The 23,102-nt window shown below is 40.8% G+C and overlaps 1 protein-coding gene across 5 annotated transcripts; it reads right to left on the bottom strand.

The window, feature by feature from the left end:
• Positions 1 to 292: 292 nt before the first annotated feature.
• On the bottom strand, positions 293 to 20,444 carry LOC115436264 (probable ribonuclease ZC3H12C). Of its 5 annotated transcripts, none has more exons than XM_030159094.1 (7): positions 20,327 to 20,444; positions 6,169 to 7,007; positions 5,807 to 5,946; positions 5,396 to 5,630; positions 5,150 to 5,256; positions 3,033 to 4,627; positions 293 to 2,988 (listed from the first exon to the last, which is right to left on the bottom strand). In XM_030159094.1, the coding sequence occupies exons 2-6, from the start codon at positions 6,936 to 6,938 to the stop codon at positions 3,042 to 3,044; spliced, it is 2,838 nt and encodes a 945-aa protein (XP_030014954.1). In that variant the 5' UTR covers positions 6,939 to 7,007; positions 20,327 to 20,444; the 3' UTR covers positions 293 to 2,988; positions 3,033 to 3,041. The 5 variants fall into 5 exon arrangements, with proteins under 5 accessions (XP_030014954.1, XP_030014946.1, XP_030014923.1 ...); XM_030159086.1 differs by having other exon boundaries at positions 293 to 2,998; positions 3,035 to 4,627; XM_030159063.1 differs by having other exon boundaries at positions 293 to 4,627.
• Between the last annotated feature and the right edge of the window lie 2,658 nt (positions 20,445 to 23,102).

The following is a 23,102-nucleotide window of genomic DNA, read 5'->3' as shown; positions in this document are numbered from 1 at the left end:
CCTGATATAGACAGCTGAACTTACCAACAATAATCAACAAGCAGAAATTAGATTTTTTTTTCTCCCCACATTTAATTATTTTAAATTTAAGCATGTGAGCAACTTTTGAAAGTTACATCTATTTGGTGATCAGGCTCAAGATTTTCTTTAAGTCCTTCTATCGGCCCAGATGTAATTTGTGTTTTTGTTTTTGCCAAGATATAAAAGATACCTTAAACAATGACAGACATATAGTGCAGTTAAATGTATATGTCACTCTGAAATCTCATGTACAAATAAAGAAATCACCACATCAATGTACTGGCTTTAATGAACAACCACAGTCACAGTTGAAAATGTTACAATAAAGTTACACTGGTTTTCTACTGACAAATTGTAAGTATCATTTGAAAGAAAGTTGTGTTAATCTAGTACAGTGCATTGTAACATTTGTAATACCAACACAATTCATTATATTGTAATGTACTGCAGTATCACCATCTTTGGCTGAACGCACTTTCAAAACAAACCATGCCAGAGAAAAGTGGGCTGCGTTCAAAAACATGCCTCTTGATCATTTACAATAAATGTCAAGACTGGTAGTAAAGAGAATAGCATTTCCATTTGATTTCATATTGTAGTGTAGTGTGCTGGATTCAAATCAGTACTAAGAGAGATATGACATAAAAGAGTGACAAGCAGAGAAATAAGCCATTCATAAGGCATCTCAACAGCTAGCATCAGGGCACGGTAATGGCAACTTCCAGCACAGAAATACAGATATTTACACAAATTAATCATGCTGAAACCAAAACAAATCAAAACATGCATAACAGTTAGCTGAACATAGTTCAGAGTATCGGATGTGTCATAAGCACAATGCCATGAAGAGGCATTACTTTGGGCCCACGCTCAGGTGCCACACTGACACACAGTGCCAGGAGGCCAGAGAGGAGGCGCTTCTTCAATACACATAAAGGATCTCTCTCAGCAACAGTGCCTGTTATTGTACAAGTATCTATGTTACTACAATCTGGCACGTTGGACAGGAAAGAAACCAGTGGGCTAAAATGTAGCTGGCTTGTGATAAACTGTAGAATGAGCTCACTCCTTATGTATTTATTTCCATCATTTGGTGGCCACTTTGAAAATTGAGATTCTTGGTATATACATTAACCTTCACTCTCATATTGAAGGCTAATTCAGACAAAAAGTGCAATTCGTGTTCAGATTTCAGGTTTCAGGCTAAAAACTGAGGTCAATTTGCAGAAAGTTTAGGTGTGAAAAATGCAGAGAAATGTCTCTTAAGTGCTCATGTAACCTCAACAGTCATCGTGTATCCTTTATCAATGTACTTACAGAATTTCTTTTCCCAAATACACCTTAAAATTTGTCTTGAGGGTAGCTTGTAATTGTTACATATGCTTTGCCTGGCTAAAAGCAATTTTAGTTGTAATAAAAAAAATATTCAATGTAGAATCAAAATGACCACCAACTAGGGATATGGCATGTACTCATTAGACATATTGGGGTTAATTTATGTTTGACTTGTACATATACAAAACATTTGTTGAGCATTAGGCCTTATAAGTTATTTTAAAAGATGCCTGACTTGTTGGGAATAATCCATTTTAACCCCAAATGTACAGTAAACTGTACTGCCATAAACCAAAAGCATGATATTTAATAAATTGGAGCTCGTGTAAAATAATAAACTAAGCCAGTTTCAAACCCATAAGATAAGGAAGTAGTGGTACCTAAACATAGAAGGCAGACTGCTCCTTTTGTTTCATAACGTATCGGAAATAATTGTCTCAAAGCTACTTCCACAAGATTAAAAGTTGGAACATCTCTGTTGGAACAAAATTCACTTCATCATATAGCAATACATCAAGAGTGTTTGATAAATATACGGATCAACAAGTCCATGTACTGTATATAACATCAGCGACTTAGTTCATGATACAATTTGTATCAAACAAGATTTTTCTCTGTCTAGCATGGATTCAGCTGGGATCTGCTACAGACAACAGTTGGCGCTTTTAAACCAGAGCACAGAGGGGAGGGGAATCCGTTAAATATATTTACAATACATACATTTACTGAGGCGGGATGTGTTTCCTGTCTGTAGCAGATACCAGAGATGACCCAAAATAACGGGCCAGAGAGAGAGAGAGAGAGAGAGATAAGAGAGTGATGGATAAATAGAGGAGAAAGAGAGAAAGAGAAAGAGAAAGAGAGAGAGAGAGAGAGAGAGAGAGAGAGAGAGAGAGAGAGAGAGATGTCCCTTACTAAAACTAAGGTACACACGACAGGGTCACCCATCTCTACAGCTACAACTCTGACCAAAATACTGACGTCATCTCAAACAAGACGACAATCTTTCAGACACCTATTTTTTTACCGACATGGAAAAAAAAAAACGCACAAATAAGCGTCACGAAACACACACAAAGAGATTTCTATAATACACACGCGGTCTGAAATAAAACAGTAATTGTGTAAAAGGGAAAGATAAGCACATTTCTCTCCAGTTGTAAACCCCTTCCATCTGGTACTAAAAATAAGAAAGAAACAAATAGCTGAGCATTGTGACAGATGTAGGTAATATGTCTGGATACATTTTAGAAATCAAAATCCTGTATGTTTGTGTCATTTCTGACTAATGTGATTCCGCTTTGATGGAAAAGTGCCTTTTCATTCTGATGCATAATTCTTGCATGTCAAAGACACAAATAAAATGCCACTAATTAAATACTTAAAAGATGAACTGAGCAGATGTAGAACTATCTCCACGAGTTGTACTTTTTGTCCGCGTCAGAGATCTCATCATGTGACTTTTCTGAGATTGAGCTTGCTCTCCACTCTGAGTTAAGTTGCTGTTTCTGGACAGTGACCAAAGCTGTGTTTGGATTATCTTCAACGTTTTATATTGTTTAAATGTGTGAATTATCCCAATAAAGTTCCAAGAAGAGGAAAAGCACTCCCTGGAAACAACCCGAGCATGGTCCAGTGACAGTAGTTTGTTTTCGGATATTGAATGATACTTCTCCTTGGGAGGTTCAGTATCCAGTCTGGGCTTTCTCAGCCAGGATCGCAGCTGCCAGCTGCTGGGGGTCTGTGATGTGGGGGCTCCGGGCCATCACCCGGCTCACCAGCTCAGGAGGAAAGATGTTGCAAAGGTTGACATACACTTTCTCCCTGGAGTCCCCGTAGCGATTGTGTGCAGGGGATTCTGGGTGTTGGGGCATGTAGGAAGAGGTGGGCACTGTGAGGTGAGAGCTATGAGATGAGTAGGGGGGGAGGCCTGTGCTGGGAGGGTGAGGAGGGGGCGGGTGGCTGAGGTAATGAGTCGGGGATGGGTGAAGAGCTGGGTGTGAGGAGTGGTGCTGGGTGTAGCCATCCTGCGCCCAGGAGGACGAGGAGGATGACGAGGCGTGCCAGGAGGACTGGCGGGTGTCTGGTAGGCTCTGATAGGCCGAAGGTTCGTAGCGTAACGGGGGCAGAGGCGGCCTGTAGTATGTGTCCCAGCTGGGAAGGGTTTTGGGTCTGTGGTGATGGTGGGGTGCAGAGAGATGTTCGTACAGGTGGGAGTCTGACACGCTTTCTGCTCGCGTCGGGGCCAGGCAACGTCCCAGTGGTGAGCCAGGAGGGTGTGGGCTGGACTGGGGCAGGGAGTGGTAGTCCCCCGGGCAGCTGGAACGAGCAGCCAGAGGTTGGTGCTGAAGATGAGGTGGTAAGGGGTAGAGGGGACGCTTCGGTGGAGCGTCTGGAGGTGGATCGTGTGCACAGCTCTGGCCGCGTGCCATGTGGTAGCTGTGGACTACAGAGCTGGATGTGTGGCTGTGTTGGATATTTGTGTACTCAGCAGGATGAAGGCCACACAGCTCATGGCTGGACGTGGTGTGATGGGGGTACATCCTGCTGTGGGGATAATGGATGCTGTCTTCGAGTAAAGTGTCCGTGGGGCATCCAGGACACGGTCTCTCACCGTATGAGTCGCAGCTGCTTCCACAACTCGCGCTGCTTTCGCTGCCACATTCAGAGCCTGCGGAGCCCATGGAGCCGAGCCGCAGGTCGGTGTCGTTGGGGAAGCGACAGTCCGGGCTCCGTCTGGTGGACAGGCTCAGGCCAGAGTAGGCACGAGTAACTGAGTAGTAACTCAAGTCTGGGGACTCACAGTGAGGGTAAAGGTCATGGCTGGGGGCTGGGAGTAGACCATGAGGTGTGGCTGCTCTGGAGGGTGGGTCCTGGTGGAGGCTCATGCCCGAGGGGGGGCCTCCGGGGGCTGGAGACATGGTTATACTCCCACTGCAGCTACTGCTACTGCTGGAGCTGCTACTGCTGTTGCTACACAAACTACTCTTCTGGCCTTCAGGCCGACCCTTGGCCAATAGCTTCTCCTCAGCGTCACTGTACGACAGAGCTCGGATGCTGGGGTCTGACTGCCGTTTGGGGGCTCCTTTTTTGGCCTCGATGCTGCCAGCTGGCACACTGTGGCTTTTCACCAGCCCTGTGTCTCCCTGGTTCTTTGTGGTGACACAGGTCTTGGCGCTGGCCCTCAGCTCATCTGCAACAGCGCGCTGAGGCTGAGCTCCTCTCTCTGGGTGGTAATATTTACACTTGTGGCCATAAGTGCACTTCTTTCCTGCAGTGAACAAAATGAAATATATGGATTGTGGTTATGACAGTTAAGCATTTTTCATTAGTTTTTCCTTTTGACTGTTTTCAGTTTCAGTGCAGCTTAATTTGAAATTGTTTTAAAATGAGTTTGATACTTTAGTTTTCATTGTATAAATTTTGTTTGTAAATCTATGCAGAAGGTTGTAGCACAGCTTTACTTACTTTCAAGGTGTGTGCAGAACGAGAAAAACAGTGGGTCAGCAGTATCTGTCGTGTGAAACAACTTTAACTCAAAAGATAAATCAGCGTGTTTGAACTTGTGGCCTTCAGTGGAGTCGTCAGAATGAATGACAATGTGTACTTAGATTTAGTTCTGTCTGCCTCTCTGAGATGCACTCACAATGGAAGAACACCAAGTTTGATATGATATTCAGTCAGACAATATGTAATGCAGTTGTTCACAGTTTATCACTAATAGCTCACACACCCATCAAAAGAAAGTCTTTTTTTGCATTGAGGTGAGTTTGTGTGGCTCTTCTACACTCACCATATGGGCAAGGCTGTTTCTTCTGCTCAGGCATAACCGGTCGTTTCCTCAGGAAGTTATCTAAACTGGGGCCGTGACGACCCAGTGGGTCATCTGGGGGCATGAATCTGACAGAAGACAAGGAGGGATTTTAAATATTATAAATACAATATTTGCTTTTTAAGCCACTTCACAGAAAAAAACATGCTCAAAACAATTTATCATTATGGTAAAATTATAGTTATTGACAAAACATGCCCTCCTTACTTGTCATTGACAAAAGAATACATGAGCAGCCGCTCGTCGATGAACTTCTTCCACTCAGGCTTCTCATTAGCCAGATCACGGTAGTTGTCATTGGACACAATGATGCCGTCTGACTCATAGGCCAGCTTCACAATGAAGCGGTCGTCATAGCAAACCACACGGCGGCCTTGTACGCGTCGCGAAGGAGTGAAGACGAGAATCTTTTCTTTTTCAAGGCGGCGCAGGATCTCCTGGTCTGTAGAGGAGAGAGTAAAAACAGTTTAAACTGATCTCAACATCATCGTACCCTGAAGTAGTGTGTTTGTGTTGCACTGACCTTTTAATGGGTGTCTAATGTTTCCAATTATATTTGGACATTGGTTTGCTTTCCTGTCTGTTACTAACAAGTCAAAAAATAACTGCTGCACTGACCTGTTATAGGAGCATCAGGCCGCGATTGCTCTTTCCTCCACGCAGGAACGAACACAGTGATGTCATGATGACCACGATCTAGGAACCAATCCACAGCCAGCTGGATTCCCTGGCAGGAAAACACCTCCTTGTTGCCGTGGCTACCAGGTGTGGCAGAGAAGCAGAAAGTAATAAACAGTTAAAATGCATTTCAGGGCGTTTCAGGGTAAGTCTTAGAAAACTCCGGTATGGATATTCTTAAAAAATCCAACATACAGAACATTGGAAATTCCATGGAGCAACAGAAACACAAGCACTTTTCCTTATTGAACAACAGAAATATCAAAATTCTTCCTGGTATAAAGTATCAATGGGCTGTTTACCTCATGGCTACATTGCTACCATCCACCACAATGGGCCGCAGGTTGTCCTGGTCACACAGAGACTCTGACAGAGAAGGCGAGTCCGACCGCTGGCTGTCCAACAAATCAGAGCAAGCACAGGAGGAAGAGGAGGATGAAGAGGATGAGGTAGAGGCTAAGGATGTGGTTGGGTGCTCAGAGTCTGATTTGGTGCCCAGTTTGACCAGCTCTCCCAGTATATCATTGATGAGGGTGTCAGGGCCCAGTTTGGACAGCACCAGCCGTACTGTCTCCTCGGAGTAGCCCAGCTTCAGGGCAAAGTCCAGCTTGGCCTGGTACTCTTTCACACTGGCTTCAGACGCCGGATCTGATGGGTGCTTACGTGGGGAGTTAGGTGGGGAGTGTGCCGGGCTGTCGTGTTCCAGCTCGGTGGGTGGCTCGGGAGGCCCATCAGTCCCTAGATCCACACACTGGGTCCGGCACAGAGGCTGGTGGGTGTTCTTAGTGTGCGCTGACCCGTCCTCCCCTCCGTCCGGGTCAGGGTTGGCAGCGGGGGTGGCGCTGGAAGACGACGGTGCCGGCTCACTCTCTGCGTCAGACCTGGCATTTTCCTCCACCAGCGGGGGAGGGGAATCGGCGGTGCTGGAGCTCTCCCCCTGCTCCTCCATAGCAGGGGGCCCGTCTGCGCCGCCAGTCTGCCGGTCGGCCCCTGCTACGTGGAGATACTCCAAATCCAGCCCCAGGTCGAGGATGTGGCCTGCTCCTGCCTCCACATGGTCCTTCTGGCCCATGGATCTGTCATAGACATCTAGCACATGGGGCTGATTGCTGCCCACTCACAAAGCTCCACTCATGGGTGCCTGAAGGAGAAGATGGAAAAGTGATAAATGTAAGCAGATGGATAAATAAATTCAAGAATATTCACAGGAGACTAAGTGATGCAGATACAAATGTCAAAGTACAACAGGCAAAGCCATCCTTTTTACAACTAAACATGTAGAAATCTTCAGTGATACTAATAATTATAGTTTGTGATGAAAGCCTTTTTTGGGAACAAAGATTTCATTGGTCATGAATAACTACAGACACAAAAAGAGACTATACTGACATCAGCTATTGGCCAAATTGTTATTTTAAACATTGGCGTTAGTGCATTCCCACCCATCTGTTTATGACAGAGGCCTGGAGAATGACAATGACCACAATTGACAAAGTGCTGACCTTTATCAACGACTGTCTAAGAAGAATTCTTAATATCCACTGACCAGACAAGACCAACAATAATCATGTGTGAATGGGACAACAACTAGCAGCAGCAGACAAAACTGAAAGAAGATGGAGAAGGATCAGCATGTACTACGAAAAACCAGTTTCAAACACCTTCAGACCAGTTTAACATGGACCCTCAAGAGAAGAGAAGAAGCTGAACAACTGGGATTCATCTGCTTTTAGATATGAAAAAAAACCAAAACAAAACAGTGGGGTTCTGGAGGACCACAGTTAACCACCTATAAGATGTTGGGGGTGTGGGTGGGGGGGCATTATCGGTGTTAATATATCTACTTAAAAACTGTGATATAAATGCTGATATGAAAAACATGAAAACATTTACATTCTGTGCATGTGATACCTAGAAAGTGTGACCCATCTCTTATTTTCCTGCAGACATTTTTGTTGTTTACATTGGCTCAGTCTCCATCAGACTCTGTGGGGGCCAGACGGTCTGACACAAAGAATCGGCGGGCCCCCTCACCCTAATTAATGGACTCCCGCTTTTTTTACCCCCTTTAGTCTGGCCCCGCTGTGTTTTACAGGGCCACGCCACAGCACATGAATCTGAGGGGAACAGAGCGTGAACTGTTCAAGATGATAAAAAAAAAAAGCCGTTAGTGTTAGAGCCAACAGACTCCTCCCCCTTTCATTGTACCTGGTAATTAAGGTCCATATGCTTCTTCCCACTGGGGTGCAGAGTCAGTGATTAATACACAGAGGGGCTCTGAGGTTACAGAGCCACTCACCTCATTGATGACAATCAACAAAGGCCTGGGATCTGGTTAGGCTAATCTGATTGGTGTCAGTGGTTCAGCTCCTTCATACAAATTACAGGAAGCCCTTTGGAAAGTTAATCTGAGATCACTAAAGAGATATGTTAATCTGCTGATACGGAGCACTTTCTGACTGAACTATGTGTTTTAGCCTTTTGATTTGCAATGTATTGTCTAAAATAACAAAAAATGCCAAAGATGCCTGATTCCCAGTGCACACACTGATTAAATTTGATTCAATCAGGCTGGGTTAGTATAGAGGAAACTGATTTACAAATGCAGGAGATGAAAAATAGGACAAGCACATATGATGAGACCAAAAAAGCAAATAAAAGCTTTTTCGTTTTTGCAGAGTCACGTGCACTGGTATTTTTTTGGTTAGGGTTTATTGTGCACAAAGCACTAAGCAAACATCTCAGGTTTCCTCTGTTTTTTTTAAGTTTGTTTTGTTTCTCAATACTGATTTGACACAAAATTGTTCCATCATACACAATACAACATTTTAAATTAAACTTTTTCCTCAGAAAACAACTAAAACAATCAGTGAAGAGTCACAACACCAATAAAAGTTCAACTTGTTAATGAATCAACCATCAGGAAACATAGTGATGTGATTCATGAAGAATGCCTCTATATAAAACCACAGCATTTCTGAAATCCTCTCTTCTGTCATCAAACAAACAGCCCTTTTGTGTAAATGTTTAACTCCTTCCACACAAAGGGGTGGGGAGACAACGTTACCAAATTCTTCTGATGTAAATGTGCAGGTGGATGCCGCCTGCAAAACATACCTCAAACCCACATTATCTGCATAAACCACCAGAAAATCTAATAAAATCTGCAGGTATGCTGCTAAACTAACTTAGGAATGTAATGAAATGTCCTGATAACTAAACTGTACCTCTTTTCATAGTGATAGTGGTTTTAGTTGGATGCATCTTTGCCTGAAAATAGTTCAAATAGTGTTCCTAGCTGACTCAAATACATCAATATTACAAATTTGGTACACTTTCAAGAGACAAAAACACTTTTTAATCTGTATGGAAATGACAAAATTAGTGTCTGATGGCTAACAATGGGCTTCTCAACTGGAAATAGTGATTTTGACGGGAAATAATGTCTACTTTTAGCTAGTTAGATGCACATTTCTAGAATTATACATCAATTATTTTGACACAGATGTTCAGCTCCACAGTTTCAATTTTTTTCTTTTAGGCCTGCTATTATAGTGACTTCAAAAAACCCATTATCAGTCTGTATTATCAATTTTTTCTACATTAAAGTTATTACATTATGTTCTAATACGAGTCAGGTCTTTTTTTTTTTCCAATATTATTGGTCCAGTTATAACGTCACTGGGTTTTATTCCTTCTTGATCAGGTTTAGTTTCACATTTTATTGCATTTTCAGGAAATTATTTTCCGTTATTGGTGCTACAACGGATGATGGAAAGGGAAGTGACCTAAAGCTGGCGGGTGGGAGGGGGAGGGAGGGGTGGATTGAGTGCGCATTTTATGAAAAGGGGCTGCCTAGCAACGTGGCTCAGCTACTGTTGCTAAGCTACAGCTGTTGAAAGCATTCTCCCCTCCAAATGCCAAGACAGAGGCTGCTGAGTTCAGCCGGCGACCCGCCCTCCACACACACACACACACACACACACACACACACACACACACACACACACACACGCACACACGCACACAAAAAACAAAAAGGAAAAAAGGTCTGGTGTGGGGGAGGGAGGACTTAAGTGTGCCTCATTGGCATCCCACCCCACCACAGGGACAACAGTGGACCTGCAGCAGTGATTAGGACTGGGACCTTGGCTGCTGTGGGTGTTTTTGGTGCACACGCATACACATCTTTCCATCTCGCAGTGTGACTCATACTACCGGCTACAGGGACTGTTCCATGCTCGCTCCACTCTGCTCATGGTCTAAAACTGACAAATCCAAACTATCTCTGCATCATCTGGCCTCCAACACAAGCAGCACATCAGCAGGAAGGCAGTCTGATCCTAAGATATTAAAAGTCTTTCCAGGCAACAAAGAGGTTTTGAGTGGAAACATAAACCAGATTCTGTGGCATCACTGTAAGAAAGTCTACACTTGTGCTTATGTCCCAGTCTCCCATGTACAGCCAGCAAGAGTGGAAATACAGGATTTACACTTTAGCTTCACCTAAAAACATGTTTTCATTTTGATTAAAAAAGCATTGTTGACTGGACTTTCATTTGCTTATCAGTGTTTGAGATTCATTCAGACACTGTTGGAATCAACAGTAATCGCTACTATTAAACTCGTCAATGGAAAATACTTACTTTGTGGCAAGCACAAAATAAAAATCACTCCCATCTTCATTCAGTCTGATAGACCTGGGCCGTATTGCTAAAAATTAAACCTTGAATGATATTCTAATACCATTTTAACTGACTGTTTTCTAGTTACATGAACAAGAAGACAAAACTTGATAAATACTCTTTCTTTAATAAAACTACATGTCATATATGACTGAAGACACAAGAATACAAGGAACATGTTGGGCATAAAAGGTCTCCAGAGGAATAATCCCAATGTAGCAATTAAGAGAGAAATAACTTGATTCATCAAATTAATTCAATATAGTTCCCAGCCCAGTTATTTGGATGCATCTAATACTTTGCCTAATATGTTCAAAACAACACTTACCTAGTTTTAAATGAAGTCAAAAGTACATTTCAGGCATGTGTAATGCATTTTCGCAAGTTTTTGGAAGACAGCAGGGGGGATGATGGTCAGTTGACCTGTTGTTTTTTTCCTGCTCCAAACTATAATATTTAATTACTCTAATTCAGAAACTGATGCACCTCAACTTATGAAGTTCATTCAGCGAATAATAACTTAAAAGACATAATATGACATTTGCCAGTGAACACAGCACCTCCAAAAGTGTGGGCTATACAAGAGGTCATTTACAATGAATAAAGCAACCAGAAATAATACAACAAAGCTATTGAATTTCTATTAAGTGCCATTTTTTGTTTATGTGAGATGTTTTGGAGGGAAGAGTCCAAATGGGGGCGTCAACAGAAAACAGAAATCGTTTCCAGAGTTGTGATGCTTCAGATTTCACACTGGGCTGCAGCAGTAGTTTGATAACACACAGCCTAAAGGATTATTATAGCCTACCAGTGTCATTTTAAATTACTGGAGTCCCAATTATTATTCAGTTGGGCAAAGGCCTCTAGTTCAAAATTTGATTTGCAGTGTGAGAGACGTTTAATAAAACTTGTGGCTCCTTCCTGTGGTTTATATGAGGACCAATACAATTACTTGGATTGAAAACTGGGAGAAACTGGTCAAAATTGACACTTTAAAGCATTTCCTCTGATATCACAAAGAAGTCACACTATTTTTTTAACATTTTTCAGACTAAACTGTGAAAACAATGATAACCTGTTGTTAATTTTGTTACCATTCTCTACATATTTAACTCTTCCCGGTGGGGGTTTTCTGTTACAGATCAATTTTGAGCCGTTTCACAGTCAGTTAATTTTTTTTCTTTTTTTTTCAAGTTTTGCATTGTGGTGTGAGTTGAGGCGAGGAATGCACTGGTTCTCCAAACAGACCAACGGCGAACAGAGTGACCTTATCCACATCACACCATCTCAGTCTCAGGATGAGTGGGTGCATCTTTCAAACATCAGCAGGCCGGCTCTGCTCGCTCACACAGCAGCTCTGGAGTCTTTGATGGAGGCAGTAATGAATATGTAACACAGTCTTTACAGCGCTTTGTATGTGGGAGCTTTGTGTTAGTGTGTATGCAGCGGGTGAAGGGGAGGGGGCTGGCTGAGGCTGAGGGGTCGTCTGGCGGTGAGTCGCCTAGAGCCTGACACTGTGCAAAACTTATTGTAAAAAAAAAAAAAAAAAAAATGGGGGAGGCCCCTGCAGAATAATCAGCCGAGGGAATACTGTGTGTGGTGGAGCGCCGGGCTGGGCTGGGCTTTCCCCGCCAGCAGCAGGGCAACAGATGTCTGCTGAGCGCCGCTCACTCTAAACCCAGTCTCCCCTTCTGCGCTGCACCCTTTCCTCCCCCAAATGCAGTGAGACCAAAGACGCAGCAGGACAAACTCGGAGTCAGATGGATACTGCGGACACACTAACCAAATCACCACAAAGCAAAGCCTTAAAGTGTGACCCAGATAAAAAAGAAGCTCTGTATTTTGTCGCCCCCGTCTAAAAATCCAGCAGCATCACCCACCTCTCCCCGTCGGCTTCATATAAACACACTGTTATGCTGAAATATGAATAAGTGGAGTTTAACAGCTGCACACTTAGACCAACGACAAACTGCTAATCCAGAGCAGCGACTGTGACAGAAAAGTTAAAGAAGTTCTGTACTTTACAACTGCCTAAAGGTGACAGGTGCACATAAATGCTGAACAGGACTGTGCAGTGGAAACAATAACAACATAAAGTGATGCATTCTCATACTGAAAGCAAGATGATATATTGCAATTTTCCTCTACTTTAAATAAAAAGTAGAGATGGCATTACAAAGAGCACACCTCTATAAGCATAAAATCTATACCACCACAAGAGAAGGGACTGTATTTGCATATAGCACTGCTATCAGACAGTGGGGGTTTAAACACAACACAAAGGGAACTTTGTGATGTGTCTGCCAGTTTTTACAATGTTTTCATGTTAAATATTGATTGAAAATTGCTTTTTTGAGAATAAACTTGCTGCCATTCATAACTTCGATTTCCTTTTTTCTTAGAATGTTTTAATAAAGCTGCGACGGAGCAAGTACTGTTAATTTTCTTATACGTGGGCATGGATGTTTGGTAAAATAGTTGCTAAGAGTTGATAGGCAGCAACAGAAATTACTTTTTTGCTGCTTAAGCTTTGTATTTATGTGGCTGAAAACATTGATAATATGAGCGAAGGGGGCAAAGCTAACAACTGGTTTTCCCCTCCTCACATTCAAAGAGTTAAATCTTTTATTAACTAGTAAAAACAGGAAGAAGTCCTTTTAAAGCTCATATGACCACCTGTGAAACTGTTCTTTAGTTGCGCATCTCCTTTACCTGTTACCCAGCACATAAAGGCTCCACAGTGGCCTTGTGCTAAGGGTGTAACAGAGCCTCCAGTTTCATCTGTCCTATTGTCGCTCAGATAATTTCAACGCTTTGCATAAAAAAACAGCTCAGGGAACAGAAGAGAAGGGAGCTGGAATGCATTCAGTTATTTAAGTAAGGCTTGTTCTGATTTTATCAGCATCAAAGTGACCATAAACAGTCAGACTAGGCAGGTTCTAAAGGTGCAACCTGTTGTGCAGGTAACACTGCTGCTGGTACAACACTTTGCATGAGCCTGAAGGAGCTTAAATACAGTTATGAACAAAGAGCAGCTCTACAATGCAAAGTAAAGCAGGCATGTTAGTGTAGTTATTTGCATACAGGTGGGGATTTTATCGCACTTACCGGACTAAAGACCTTCAATAAAAAGGAAGAAAGAGAGGCCTGGAGAAGTAGATTAGCTCATTTCTGCATTTTTTAAATCCTTGGAAATCACATTTAGAAATACTGAAGGAGAAACTGGGTCCGAAACTCTCCACACAACTCCACAGTGGAAGTCCAGGTCTGAGCATCCACCTCTGTCCACACAGTGTAAGTGTGTCTTCCACGGCTCTATTTTTGCTTCCAAAGCAGGCAACTTGGACAATGAGTGGCAGAACAGATGGACCAACAATGTCTGCCATTCCCTCATTTAGAGTGGCTGATTTTCCACCAATGAGAACGCGGTGGCTGTACAATGAGATGCAGAGACAAGGGGAGGAAGAGGAGGAGGGGAGTGGCTGTGGGCAAATGCCTGCGACACCCAGTTTCCCAAAGGCACGCGTACTCAAAGTACACCAGCACGCACACACACACACACAGCGACACACACACACTCCTCTGCTCGGTGCTGAAAGGGCTTCCCCTGTGTGGCCGATGAATCAACGAGGGGGTGGGCGGCTGAACAATAGAGCGACACAATGGGAGGCTGGGGAGGGCAGCTGCAGGGTGAGGGCTGGTGCTATTACAGCCCGGGGCGGCAATGGAGAACACCTGGCTACGGAGCAGCACAGTCACTCTCCTCTCTTTGTTTTGGGCTGGGGGGTGGTGAGGGCAGGGGACAAGAGGGGGGGGGGGGGGGGGGTCCAACAGAAAGAAAAAGGGGCCGAGGCTCAGTGAAAGACCAGTATGGCCTTTAAGAGAGTGCTGGAGGAAAGAGGAGAGTGTGGCGCTGCTGAAAGGAAAAAAAGACAAGTGTGGGGGGTGAGGGACATCAAAAAGTTTTATATCCCAATGAGTAAGAGGAGGGGACCTGCTCTGCATTGTTGCGGCACACTTAGGGCAGATGACTCGGAAACACAAATCTTTAGCTTTCTGTCTTTTATCTGAGCATGCAGCCAGCCAGAGTGCAAATAAAATACGGCATTTGCATGACTTTTAACAAAACATAAGACACATTAAATCATGTCCAGCTACTGCAACACCAAAACAAATAAGACAAGTCCACGTTTCAGAATGAGCAGGATGTCTTCTGTAAAAATCTAAAACATTAATCCATTAATCCAACTGCTGCTGATCCCTTCACTGCCAGAACATACAGATGACAGGTGACGCACTAAGTTATACAACAGCACTATTATATGAGGTTAAAGGTGAGCAACATGGTCAATTATGGACAATTTTCTGACTACGTGATTCAAAATTAGGTCTGCACCAAAATAGCTACGAGCTGGACATCTGTATCAGCTAATATTGCAGATATCAGCAAAAATTGGTAACTTTTCCCCAATATTTTGTTTCTTACAGTTGAAGCACCGAGAATTGATGCAAAGGTCCCATTGTATCTGCAGACATTATTAATATTATTATTTTTGACACTAAAAGATTGCTTTTTTTTTTTACTTTTTTGAGGGCCTGAACATGTATGAAAAGTTACACAAATGTTTACATTTATGAGATTTGGAAATGTGTTCTGAAAAATGGCTCATTAATGGCAATAGCTCGCAACAACATCCTAAACCAAATAGAAAGTCTGTCACTGAATACATACTATTTTGCCAAGTGTTTACTATTTCCAATTGTTTTTGTCTTTTCCATTGTGCACCACGTTCATGTTTCCCCTTGTTTATGTTGCCTTCATGCTAATTTCCTCCCTTCATCTGAAAAATTGGGCAAAAACTGGGTCAGAGTCTGATTTGTGACATGATATAAATGTTAATATGAAAGAAGAAACGTTCTCTGTTCGCTGTTGGTATTCATTATCATAATCACATGACCTTACTGCGTCCTGTATACTTAAAACTCTCCTATTTCTTAAAACTCTTTAAGAACCCTCTTGTCACAAAGATGAAAAAAATGCACGTTTTTCTGAGCTCCCTGACAGTAGATTAAACTGCAAAAAGTACATAAAGTAGTTTAATGAGCTCAATCAGCAGTAAATTGCAACATATAGATTAATGCAGCAGGAATATGAATCCAAAAGCAGACCATTTTACAGCACAGTGATTACTTTTAATAGTACATTTTGCTGATAATGCGCAGACACTTTTAGCTGAAACGGTAAATGGCTAACGATCAATGGTCAATTAATCTCTTATGCAATGGATTAATTTTCCATCAGCTGATTAATGGACTGTTTAGTTAAAATACTAACTCCTTTTTTAGCATCTTAAGCAAAAGGCCTGTACAGATGTCTGGTAAAATAATGCATGAAGTGAGCCAGAGAGTCATATTTTAGCAGCTGTACATTAGCAGCATGGAGGAGCTATATAAGTAGAGCACACTTCAGCCCCTGGGAGAAGAGCTTCATCATCTTTATATAGAGCATATGATGGTGGAGACTCAGATTCAACTAAGCAGATTCTGGTTAGAGAGAACTACACCAGCTTTAACAGTCACAAGCTGTTTTTGCTGTCTTGAATTGGGAAAAAGCCTAGACTTGAGAGAGTTTGTTAAAAAAAAATAACTCCAGTTTATGTGTTTTGTTGTCGAATGATCTTGAACCTTGAATCTCAGTCGAATTATACAACTCTATATTCAAGAAATTAACTTTTTTAATTTTTTTTTTTTAATCTAGACACAGACAATTCACAATATATTAATATATATTGTGCATTGTCCGTGTCATCATATACCAGATTCATGAGACACAATACTATTGATGGGACATATCAAAAAACATTCAAATGCATCAAAAACTACCATTCATCAAAGCATTTAAACAAGTTTTTAATATGAATGTTATATTACAGCAAGATTTATCTCATGAGAAGCCATCACAGTACGCTGCTGAATTACAGATTACTAATGAATAAACTGAAACAATGGTAGAAGTCTGTTATGTAGGGGTTAAGAAAATATCAGTTCCACCATATATTGTGATATTTCATTTCACGATACTGTATCGATATTAATAAGTACTACATTGAAATTATTGGGTGTTTATTTAAAAGCAGACATGGTGGAGGTTTATTTTAGTTTTTTGTTTTTTATTTATGCTTTGTTTTTTAGAATACTGCAAGCTATTTATATATATATATATATATATATATATATATATATATATATATATATATATACATACAGGGTGGGGAAACAAAATTTACAATATTTTGAGGCAGGGATTGAAAGACAGTGTATGACCAATTAGTTTATTGAAATTCATGAGAATTTATTTGCCACAAGAAAATTTACATAATAGAAAATGTTTTTATTCTATGTGTCCTCCTTCTTTCTCAATAACTGCCTTCACACGCTTCCTGAAACTTGCGCAAGTGTTCCTCAAATATTCGGGTGACAACTTCTCCCATTCTTCTTTAATAGTATCTTCCAGACTTTCTCGTAATAGTTTTGCTCATAGTCATTCTCTTCTTTCCATTATAAACAGTCTTTATGGACACTCCAACTATTTTTGAAATCTCCTTTGGTGTGACGAGTGCATTCAGCAAATCACACACTCTTTGACGTTTGCTTTCCTGATTACTCATATGGGCAAAAGTTTCTGAAAAGGTATGGATAATAGTGTTAGGTATGATTATGAAATCAATATATGTTTGGTTTCAAAACAATTGATGTAGTGCCTGCTGAGAAAAAACAACTAAATGTTCATTGTAAATTTTGCTTCCCCACCCTATATATATATATATATATATATATACACACACACACACACGGGCATTCTCTCTGTTGTTTGTATACTAAAAAAGTAGTATTGTGATGTTGCAGGTCATGTATGTGTTTTTTTTTAAATTGATAGCACTGTTTTATTAAAATTTAAAGCATCCTAAAACCACTTTTTTTTCTGAGAGGCAGATGTTAGTTTTCCAGGAAATAATCTTTTTAACAAAGAAACAAAACAAGCTCAAAAAACATCGTGATATATCGTGATATATTGTATTGTGCTCCTAGTATTGTGATTTTTATCATATCACCAGATTCTACTGTTATGGAGAAAAATAAATGAACAGGAAACTAAAGCTAGTATGAAACAGTTAAGAGTACAATCCTGTTGTTTTCCTCAATACAAACACTGGAATTATACAGTCACGGAAAAAATTATTAGACCACCCTTGTTTTCTTCAGTTTCTTGTTCATTTTAATGCCTGGTAGAAATAAAGGTACATTTGTTTGGACAAATATAATGATAACAATAAAAATAGCTCATAAGAGTTTAATCTCAGAGCTGATATTTAGCCATTTTCCTCGGTTTTCTTGATAATACCCAAAATCACTTCAGTTCTTACATCAATATCTATGGCATTGTACTGACAAAAACAGTGCTTTTAGGCATTCCATGATTTCGTTTTTTTGTCTGTTTTAGTCACATGATACACACAGGAATTAGTACTTGATTGCATAACCATGACTTTTGATGGTCTAATAATTTTTTCCAGGACTGTAGATTGACATAGGTGAAGAATACTAAATATTCATTAGTTAATATATGACACTGTCCATGTTTTACTGTGGGATCACACCAACCTGCTGAGTTGAAGACATGCCCTTTGAGCTTAACAACAGGAAAAACAGCCGGCTGATTAAATATGTGTGCGCTGCGAGTCCGATAAGGCTGATGAGGGCAGATACAGCAGCTGACCAACTGCACACACTATCCAAACACACTGCAGGCTTCAGTTGACAGAAGAGCACTCTGTAGACCATCTGTCGTAACAAACAGGTGTGCGCTCCCAACAACTGCACGGCAACAGGACGATCGTTTTTCCTCAGATAACACAGAGCGCACACAGAAAGCAGAGCTGAGCACAACTGTTGGGACCCACGTGGAAAAAGAATACCAAAAAAAAGACAACTGAGCTGTTAGAAAGTCATTCGCAGTGGCAAATCCACCTAGCTGAGTAAAACAAATACTAAAAAGTGATTTGCAAAGGTTATCTGACCCAGACCGGGGCAACAGAAGGAGAGCTTCTGCCCCTGTGACCTTTCTGACCCCTGCATCTGCACCCGCTAACACCCTAAACACTAACAAATCAATCAGTGTGGATTCAATTAGAATATTATGGCAGCAATCACCAGTGTGGTCGTATGGAAAACTAATCAGAGAAACAAAAGCAGCACCAAAAAAAAAAAAAAGAAAAGAAGAAAGAAAGGTGGCATTTTGATCTTTGCTGTTAAGGACAAAATCTGTGGTCAGTGGAACATCAGATGGTCAACAGGACTGGACAATGGGGTCAGAAATATTATCATGATAAAAAGCAAAAAACAAAATCACATCAGCCAGTACTGACTATTATCAGGATCATAACTAATATTAAATCATTATTCTTAAGTTTATAAAGAGGTTGAGTTTTGTTCATGAGTAAAAGCTGAAGAAGGTCATTTTTCAAAAAGAAGCAAAAGATGAAAATGATGTAAAAAAAAAAATGAAGACACAAAAACCAGAAACAAGTTAAAGGACGCAACGAGATGATGACGATACTGTAAAAGACACAATAAGACAAAAAAGAAAAGGCAGATGCACCAAAACAAAAGTAATGCACAGACGAAAAAAGAAAAGATCAAAGATGATGAAGAACAGGACAAGATGATGAACAGGAGGATGAGATGATGAAGATGATGAAGAAGATGAAGAAGAGGACAAGATGATGAAGAGGAGGATGAGACGATGAAGATGATGAAGAAGATGAAGAAGAGGACAAGATGATGGAGAACAGGACAAGATGATGAAGATGATGAAGAAGATGAAGAAGAGGACAAGATGATGAAGAGGAGGATGAGATGATGAAGATGATGAAGAAGATGAAGAAGAGGACAAGATGATGAAGAGGAGGATGAGACGATGAAGATGATGAAGAAGAAGACAAGATGATGAAGAGAAGGATGAGACGATGAAGATGATGAAGAAGAGGACAAGATGATGAAGAGGAGGATGAGATGAAGAAGATGAAGATGAAGAAGAGGACAAGATGATGAAGATGATGAAGAAGATGAAGATGAAGAAGAGGATAAGATGATGAAGAGGAGGATGAGACAATGAAGATGATGAAGAAGAGGACAAGATGATGAACAACAGGACGAGATGATGAAGAAGAGGATGAGATGATGAAGAGGACTGGATGTGAGGACGTGTAGGACCTCACTGGACGGACACAGACCTCCACCCACCCCCTGAACCCCCTCCCGTGCTGCTCGTGCTCCGCTCATGGGGGTGAAAAGAGGACAGGGTGCGTGGAAGTGGGAGGGGGAACGCGCAGAAGGTCCACAGTGGGTCTCAGCTGGTTCATAATTCCACCAGAGCGCAGACAGAAGAGTTCGGAGCGTGTGTTTTGGTCAGGCCTCATTTCTCCCACTGCTCCAAACTGTTCACTCTCGTTAACACATATTATTCGGAGTCAAACAGGTGCAAAACTAAAGCGCACGCGTAAAAAAAATTAAAAATATAAAAACAAAAGCGGCGACAACCTACACAAACTATATTCATGGATGTGTGAGAGCGCGCAGGGCAGGGGCGTGCACGGTCACTGCAAACCACCACCGTCACGACCTCCCTGCAGCTTCACGCGCACCAACCTGCGGCTCCTCCGGTTCGTCCGCGTGCCCTCAGCCGCCGAGGGAAGCGTGGTCCGCGGACACTCACCTGGTCGGGGTCCGCCGCCTGAGCCGCAGGGTCAGCGTTGTGTTCCAACAGGACAAATGCTCCCATCACATCACATTCTGGCGACGCAAAACATCCGGCTGGTTTGCAGCGTGACCCACGAAAACTGACGCAAGTTGACGGCACGCACGAGGACACTTCCGCTCTCACACGGTGCTTCAAAATAAAAGCCGGTGTGATGTGGTGGAGGAATACGAACATTTTATAAATTATAGAACAGGAAAAGATTTTTACGTTTTTGATTATTTACATTTTATTGTTTTATTCCTCTATATTTCTACACTGACTTGAGAAAAAGTTTTGTACGAAATCTGTACATTTTATTTTGACATGCAGTTATTGCCCAGTATATTTTATTAATTATACAGGATTTTCATTTTCTGTGGAAACATCAACTCTGTTTGGATTTAGTACACCCTGAATTCTCTTGGGTTGACCTTTTCTTATTCTTCGGACCATCTTTTATACTTTTCTCTAAATCTATTACTTTTACCTGTGGAATATTTAACCCTAAATATCATATCATATAGTACCATCAATTTGACTTAATAACTCACAAAATCACATATTCATCTAAATTTTTCCACCACAAACCAAACATTTAATTTTTTTTTGTCAAACAATATATGAATTCTATCCTCTACAAACAGGATGATATTAAACCCTTGGGTTTATGTGCCTTGTGTGACACTTTTAAGAGCTGATAAATGAATCTGATCGCCTGGAATTAGGTATTTTCTGTCTTCATCATGCTGTTTGCTGTCAGGCTAGAACTATAATTCAATGGACAGACAACATCCCGACAAGAGTTAAAAAATAAAGCCTTTTAATTATCCTCCAGTCACTAATAGGCTACTATTGTTATCACTGTTTCTTTTTTTCTTTTTTTTTTTTTTTTAATTGTTTGCACATGGTTTATGCAAGTTTTACATATTAAGTAAATTAGGCATATATACCATTCTTATCAATGTTAAGCTTGTGGGAAATGTTATTTTCTAGAAATTATTTAAATAAGGAAAAAGGGATGGCAAAATATTTGCTTCTACTGGAAGACATTTTCAATTTAAATTGGATTTAATAATATTTTAAAGAATGCAGTCCAATATGTTGTCAGTTAAGTGAAAAGTATGCATGTATATAAAAGAAGCACCTCTTATTAATGTAGTTCGGTCTATCTTATTTACAGCAAAAACAGGAAATAGCGTATTTGAGAAGTTCCGGTAGTTTTACAGCTGCTTGGCTCGTTGGAGGAGATGGAGGTGGGATGGGCTGTGATGAGCGCAACAGCGACATCATGTGGTTGATAAAGGAAGTTGAAAATATAAATTACACTTCATGAGGTGTAATTGTAAGCTCAACTCTTTTGTGTTCATGTGTAACCATATATTTAATTACTCTACACTTTTTGAAGATTCTATAATAATCCTCCTTGTTAGATTTTTCTGTTATCAAGCTTAAAATTTTTTTAGAGAAAAAGCTACAAGGCTGTGTAAATTATGGCATGGGCTCAAAATGTAAATACCTGCTGGATGAAATTTAGCATGCATTTAATTCTTCACAACTTACATAACTACTTTTATCAATTTAATCATTCGTAACATAGCACTTAGTGGAGAATAGATGCAGAATGATGTCTGCAAGTGAACAAATTTTGGCAGAATAAGAGCAAACCTCCTGAGGACACCTACACTTCTGTGGTTTCTACATTAGGGAATGAAGCTCCTGCTGTTAAAAGAAATACCACAATGATGACGGGATCCTGTCTACCACTGAGGAGTTTTTTTTTTACCCTTCAAGATGAAAGCTCGATCTATATAAAAGGGATTCAAGAGCAGAGGAGCTGTGGAAAGAAGTGTCGACCTCAAAGGGAATTATGTTGAAACATAACCAATGCATAGCCTCATATCTCCAAGGCATCGTTGTCAACTTTTGAACTTTTCAGTGCATCAATGTACAGTGTGTGCAAGGATGATTAAGTTTATGAAGAAGAGAGAAAAAAAAGGAAAGGTTTGGGACTTTTTTTTTTTTTACCTACTTATGCAACATCCAAAGTACAAAAACACAGTGCAAATTACCATGCAGGTACTTGCAGATAGTGGATAACACCAGAAAATTCTCCAATACAGGTAAAACTGTTGCAAGAAAACATACAACTACTACAAGCAAAATGTACTTTTTGCAGTAAATTTCCCCAATTGGTGTTTTTCTCTTACGTTTTCAAGTTGATTTTATTGCGACCATGCATTTACCAGCTAATCAAAGAGGGTTTTTAAGAGTTTATCTCAAGGAGAATTTTTATTTCAAGCTCAAACCTATAAATCAATTCTTTTGAAGATAGATTAAAAGGATGAGGATGTGAAAACTAAACTGAAAAGTATCTGTCAGACAAAGTGAAAAATGGGGATCAATGACAAATACCTCAAATTTGTGTAAATGTATGTCATGCACACACTACAGTATTTGGAGTGATTCTACAGAATACATACCTCAAAAGGAATTTTAAGAACATCGCCTTCACAACTTTAATAGCTCGTCGGCTCATTCTACTTAAATGGAAAGACAGAAATCCACCGACATCTAACCTTTGGATTTAAGACCTTATGAATTATCTGACATTAGATAAAATAAAATATACCACAATTCTATGCGATGTGGCAGTCTGTCTTATCATACATTAAAAAGATGGACACAAACAATTTCTCATGGTAACTAAGGATATGTTTTTTATTTTTATTTTAATTAACTTTATTTTATGTAT

The sequence above is a fragment of the Sphaeramia orbicularis genome, chromosome 2 (genome assembly GCF_902148855.1).
Source record: "Sphaeramia orbicularis chromosome 2, fSphaOr1.1, whole genome shotgun sequence".
Lineage (NCBI taxonomy): Eukaryota > Metazoa > Chordata > Actinopteri > Kurtiformes > Apogonidae > Sphaeramia > Sphaeramia orbicularis.
The sequence above is the reverse complement of the archived record's forward strand: the minus strand, read 5'-3'. Positions and strand labels throughout refer to the sequence as shown.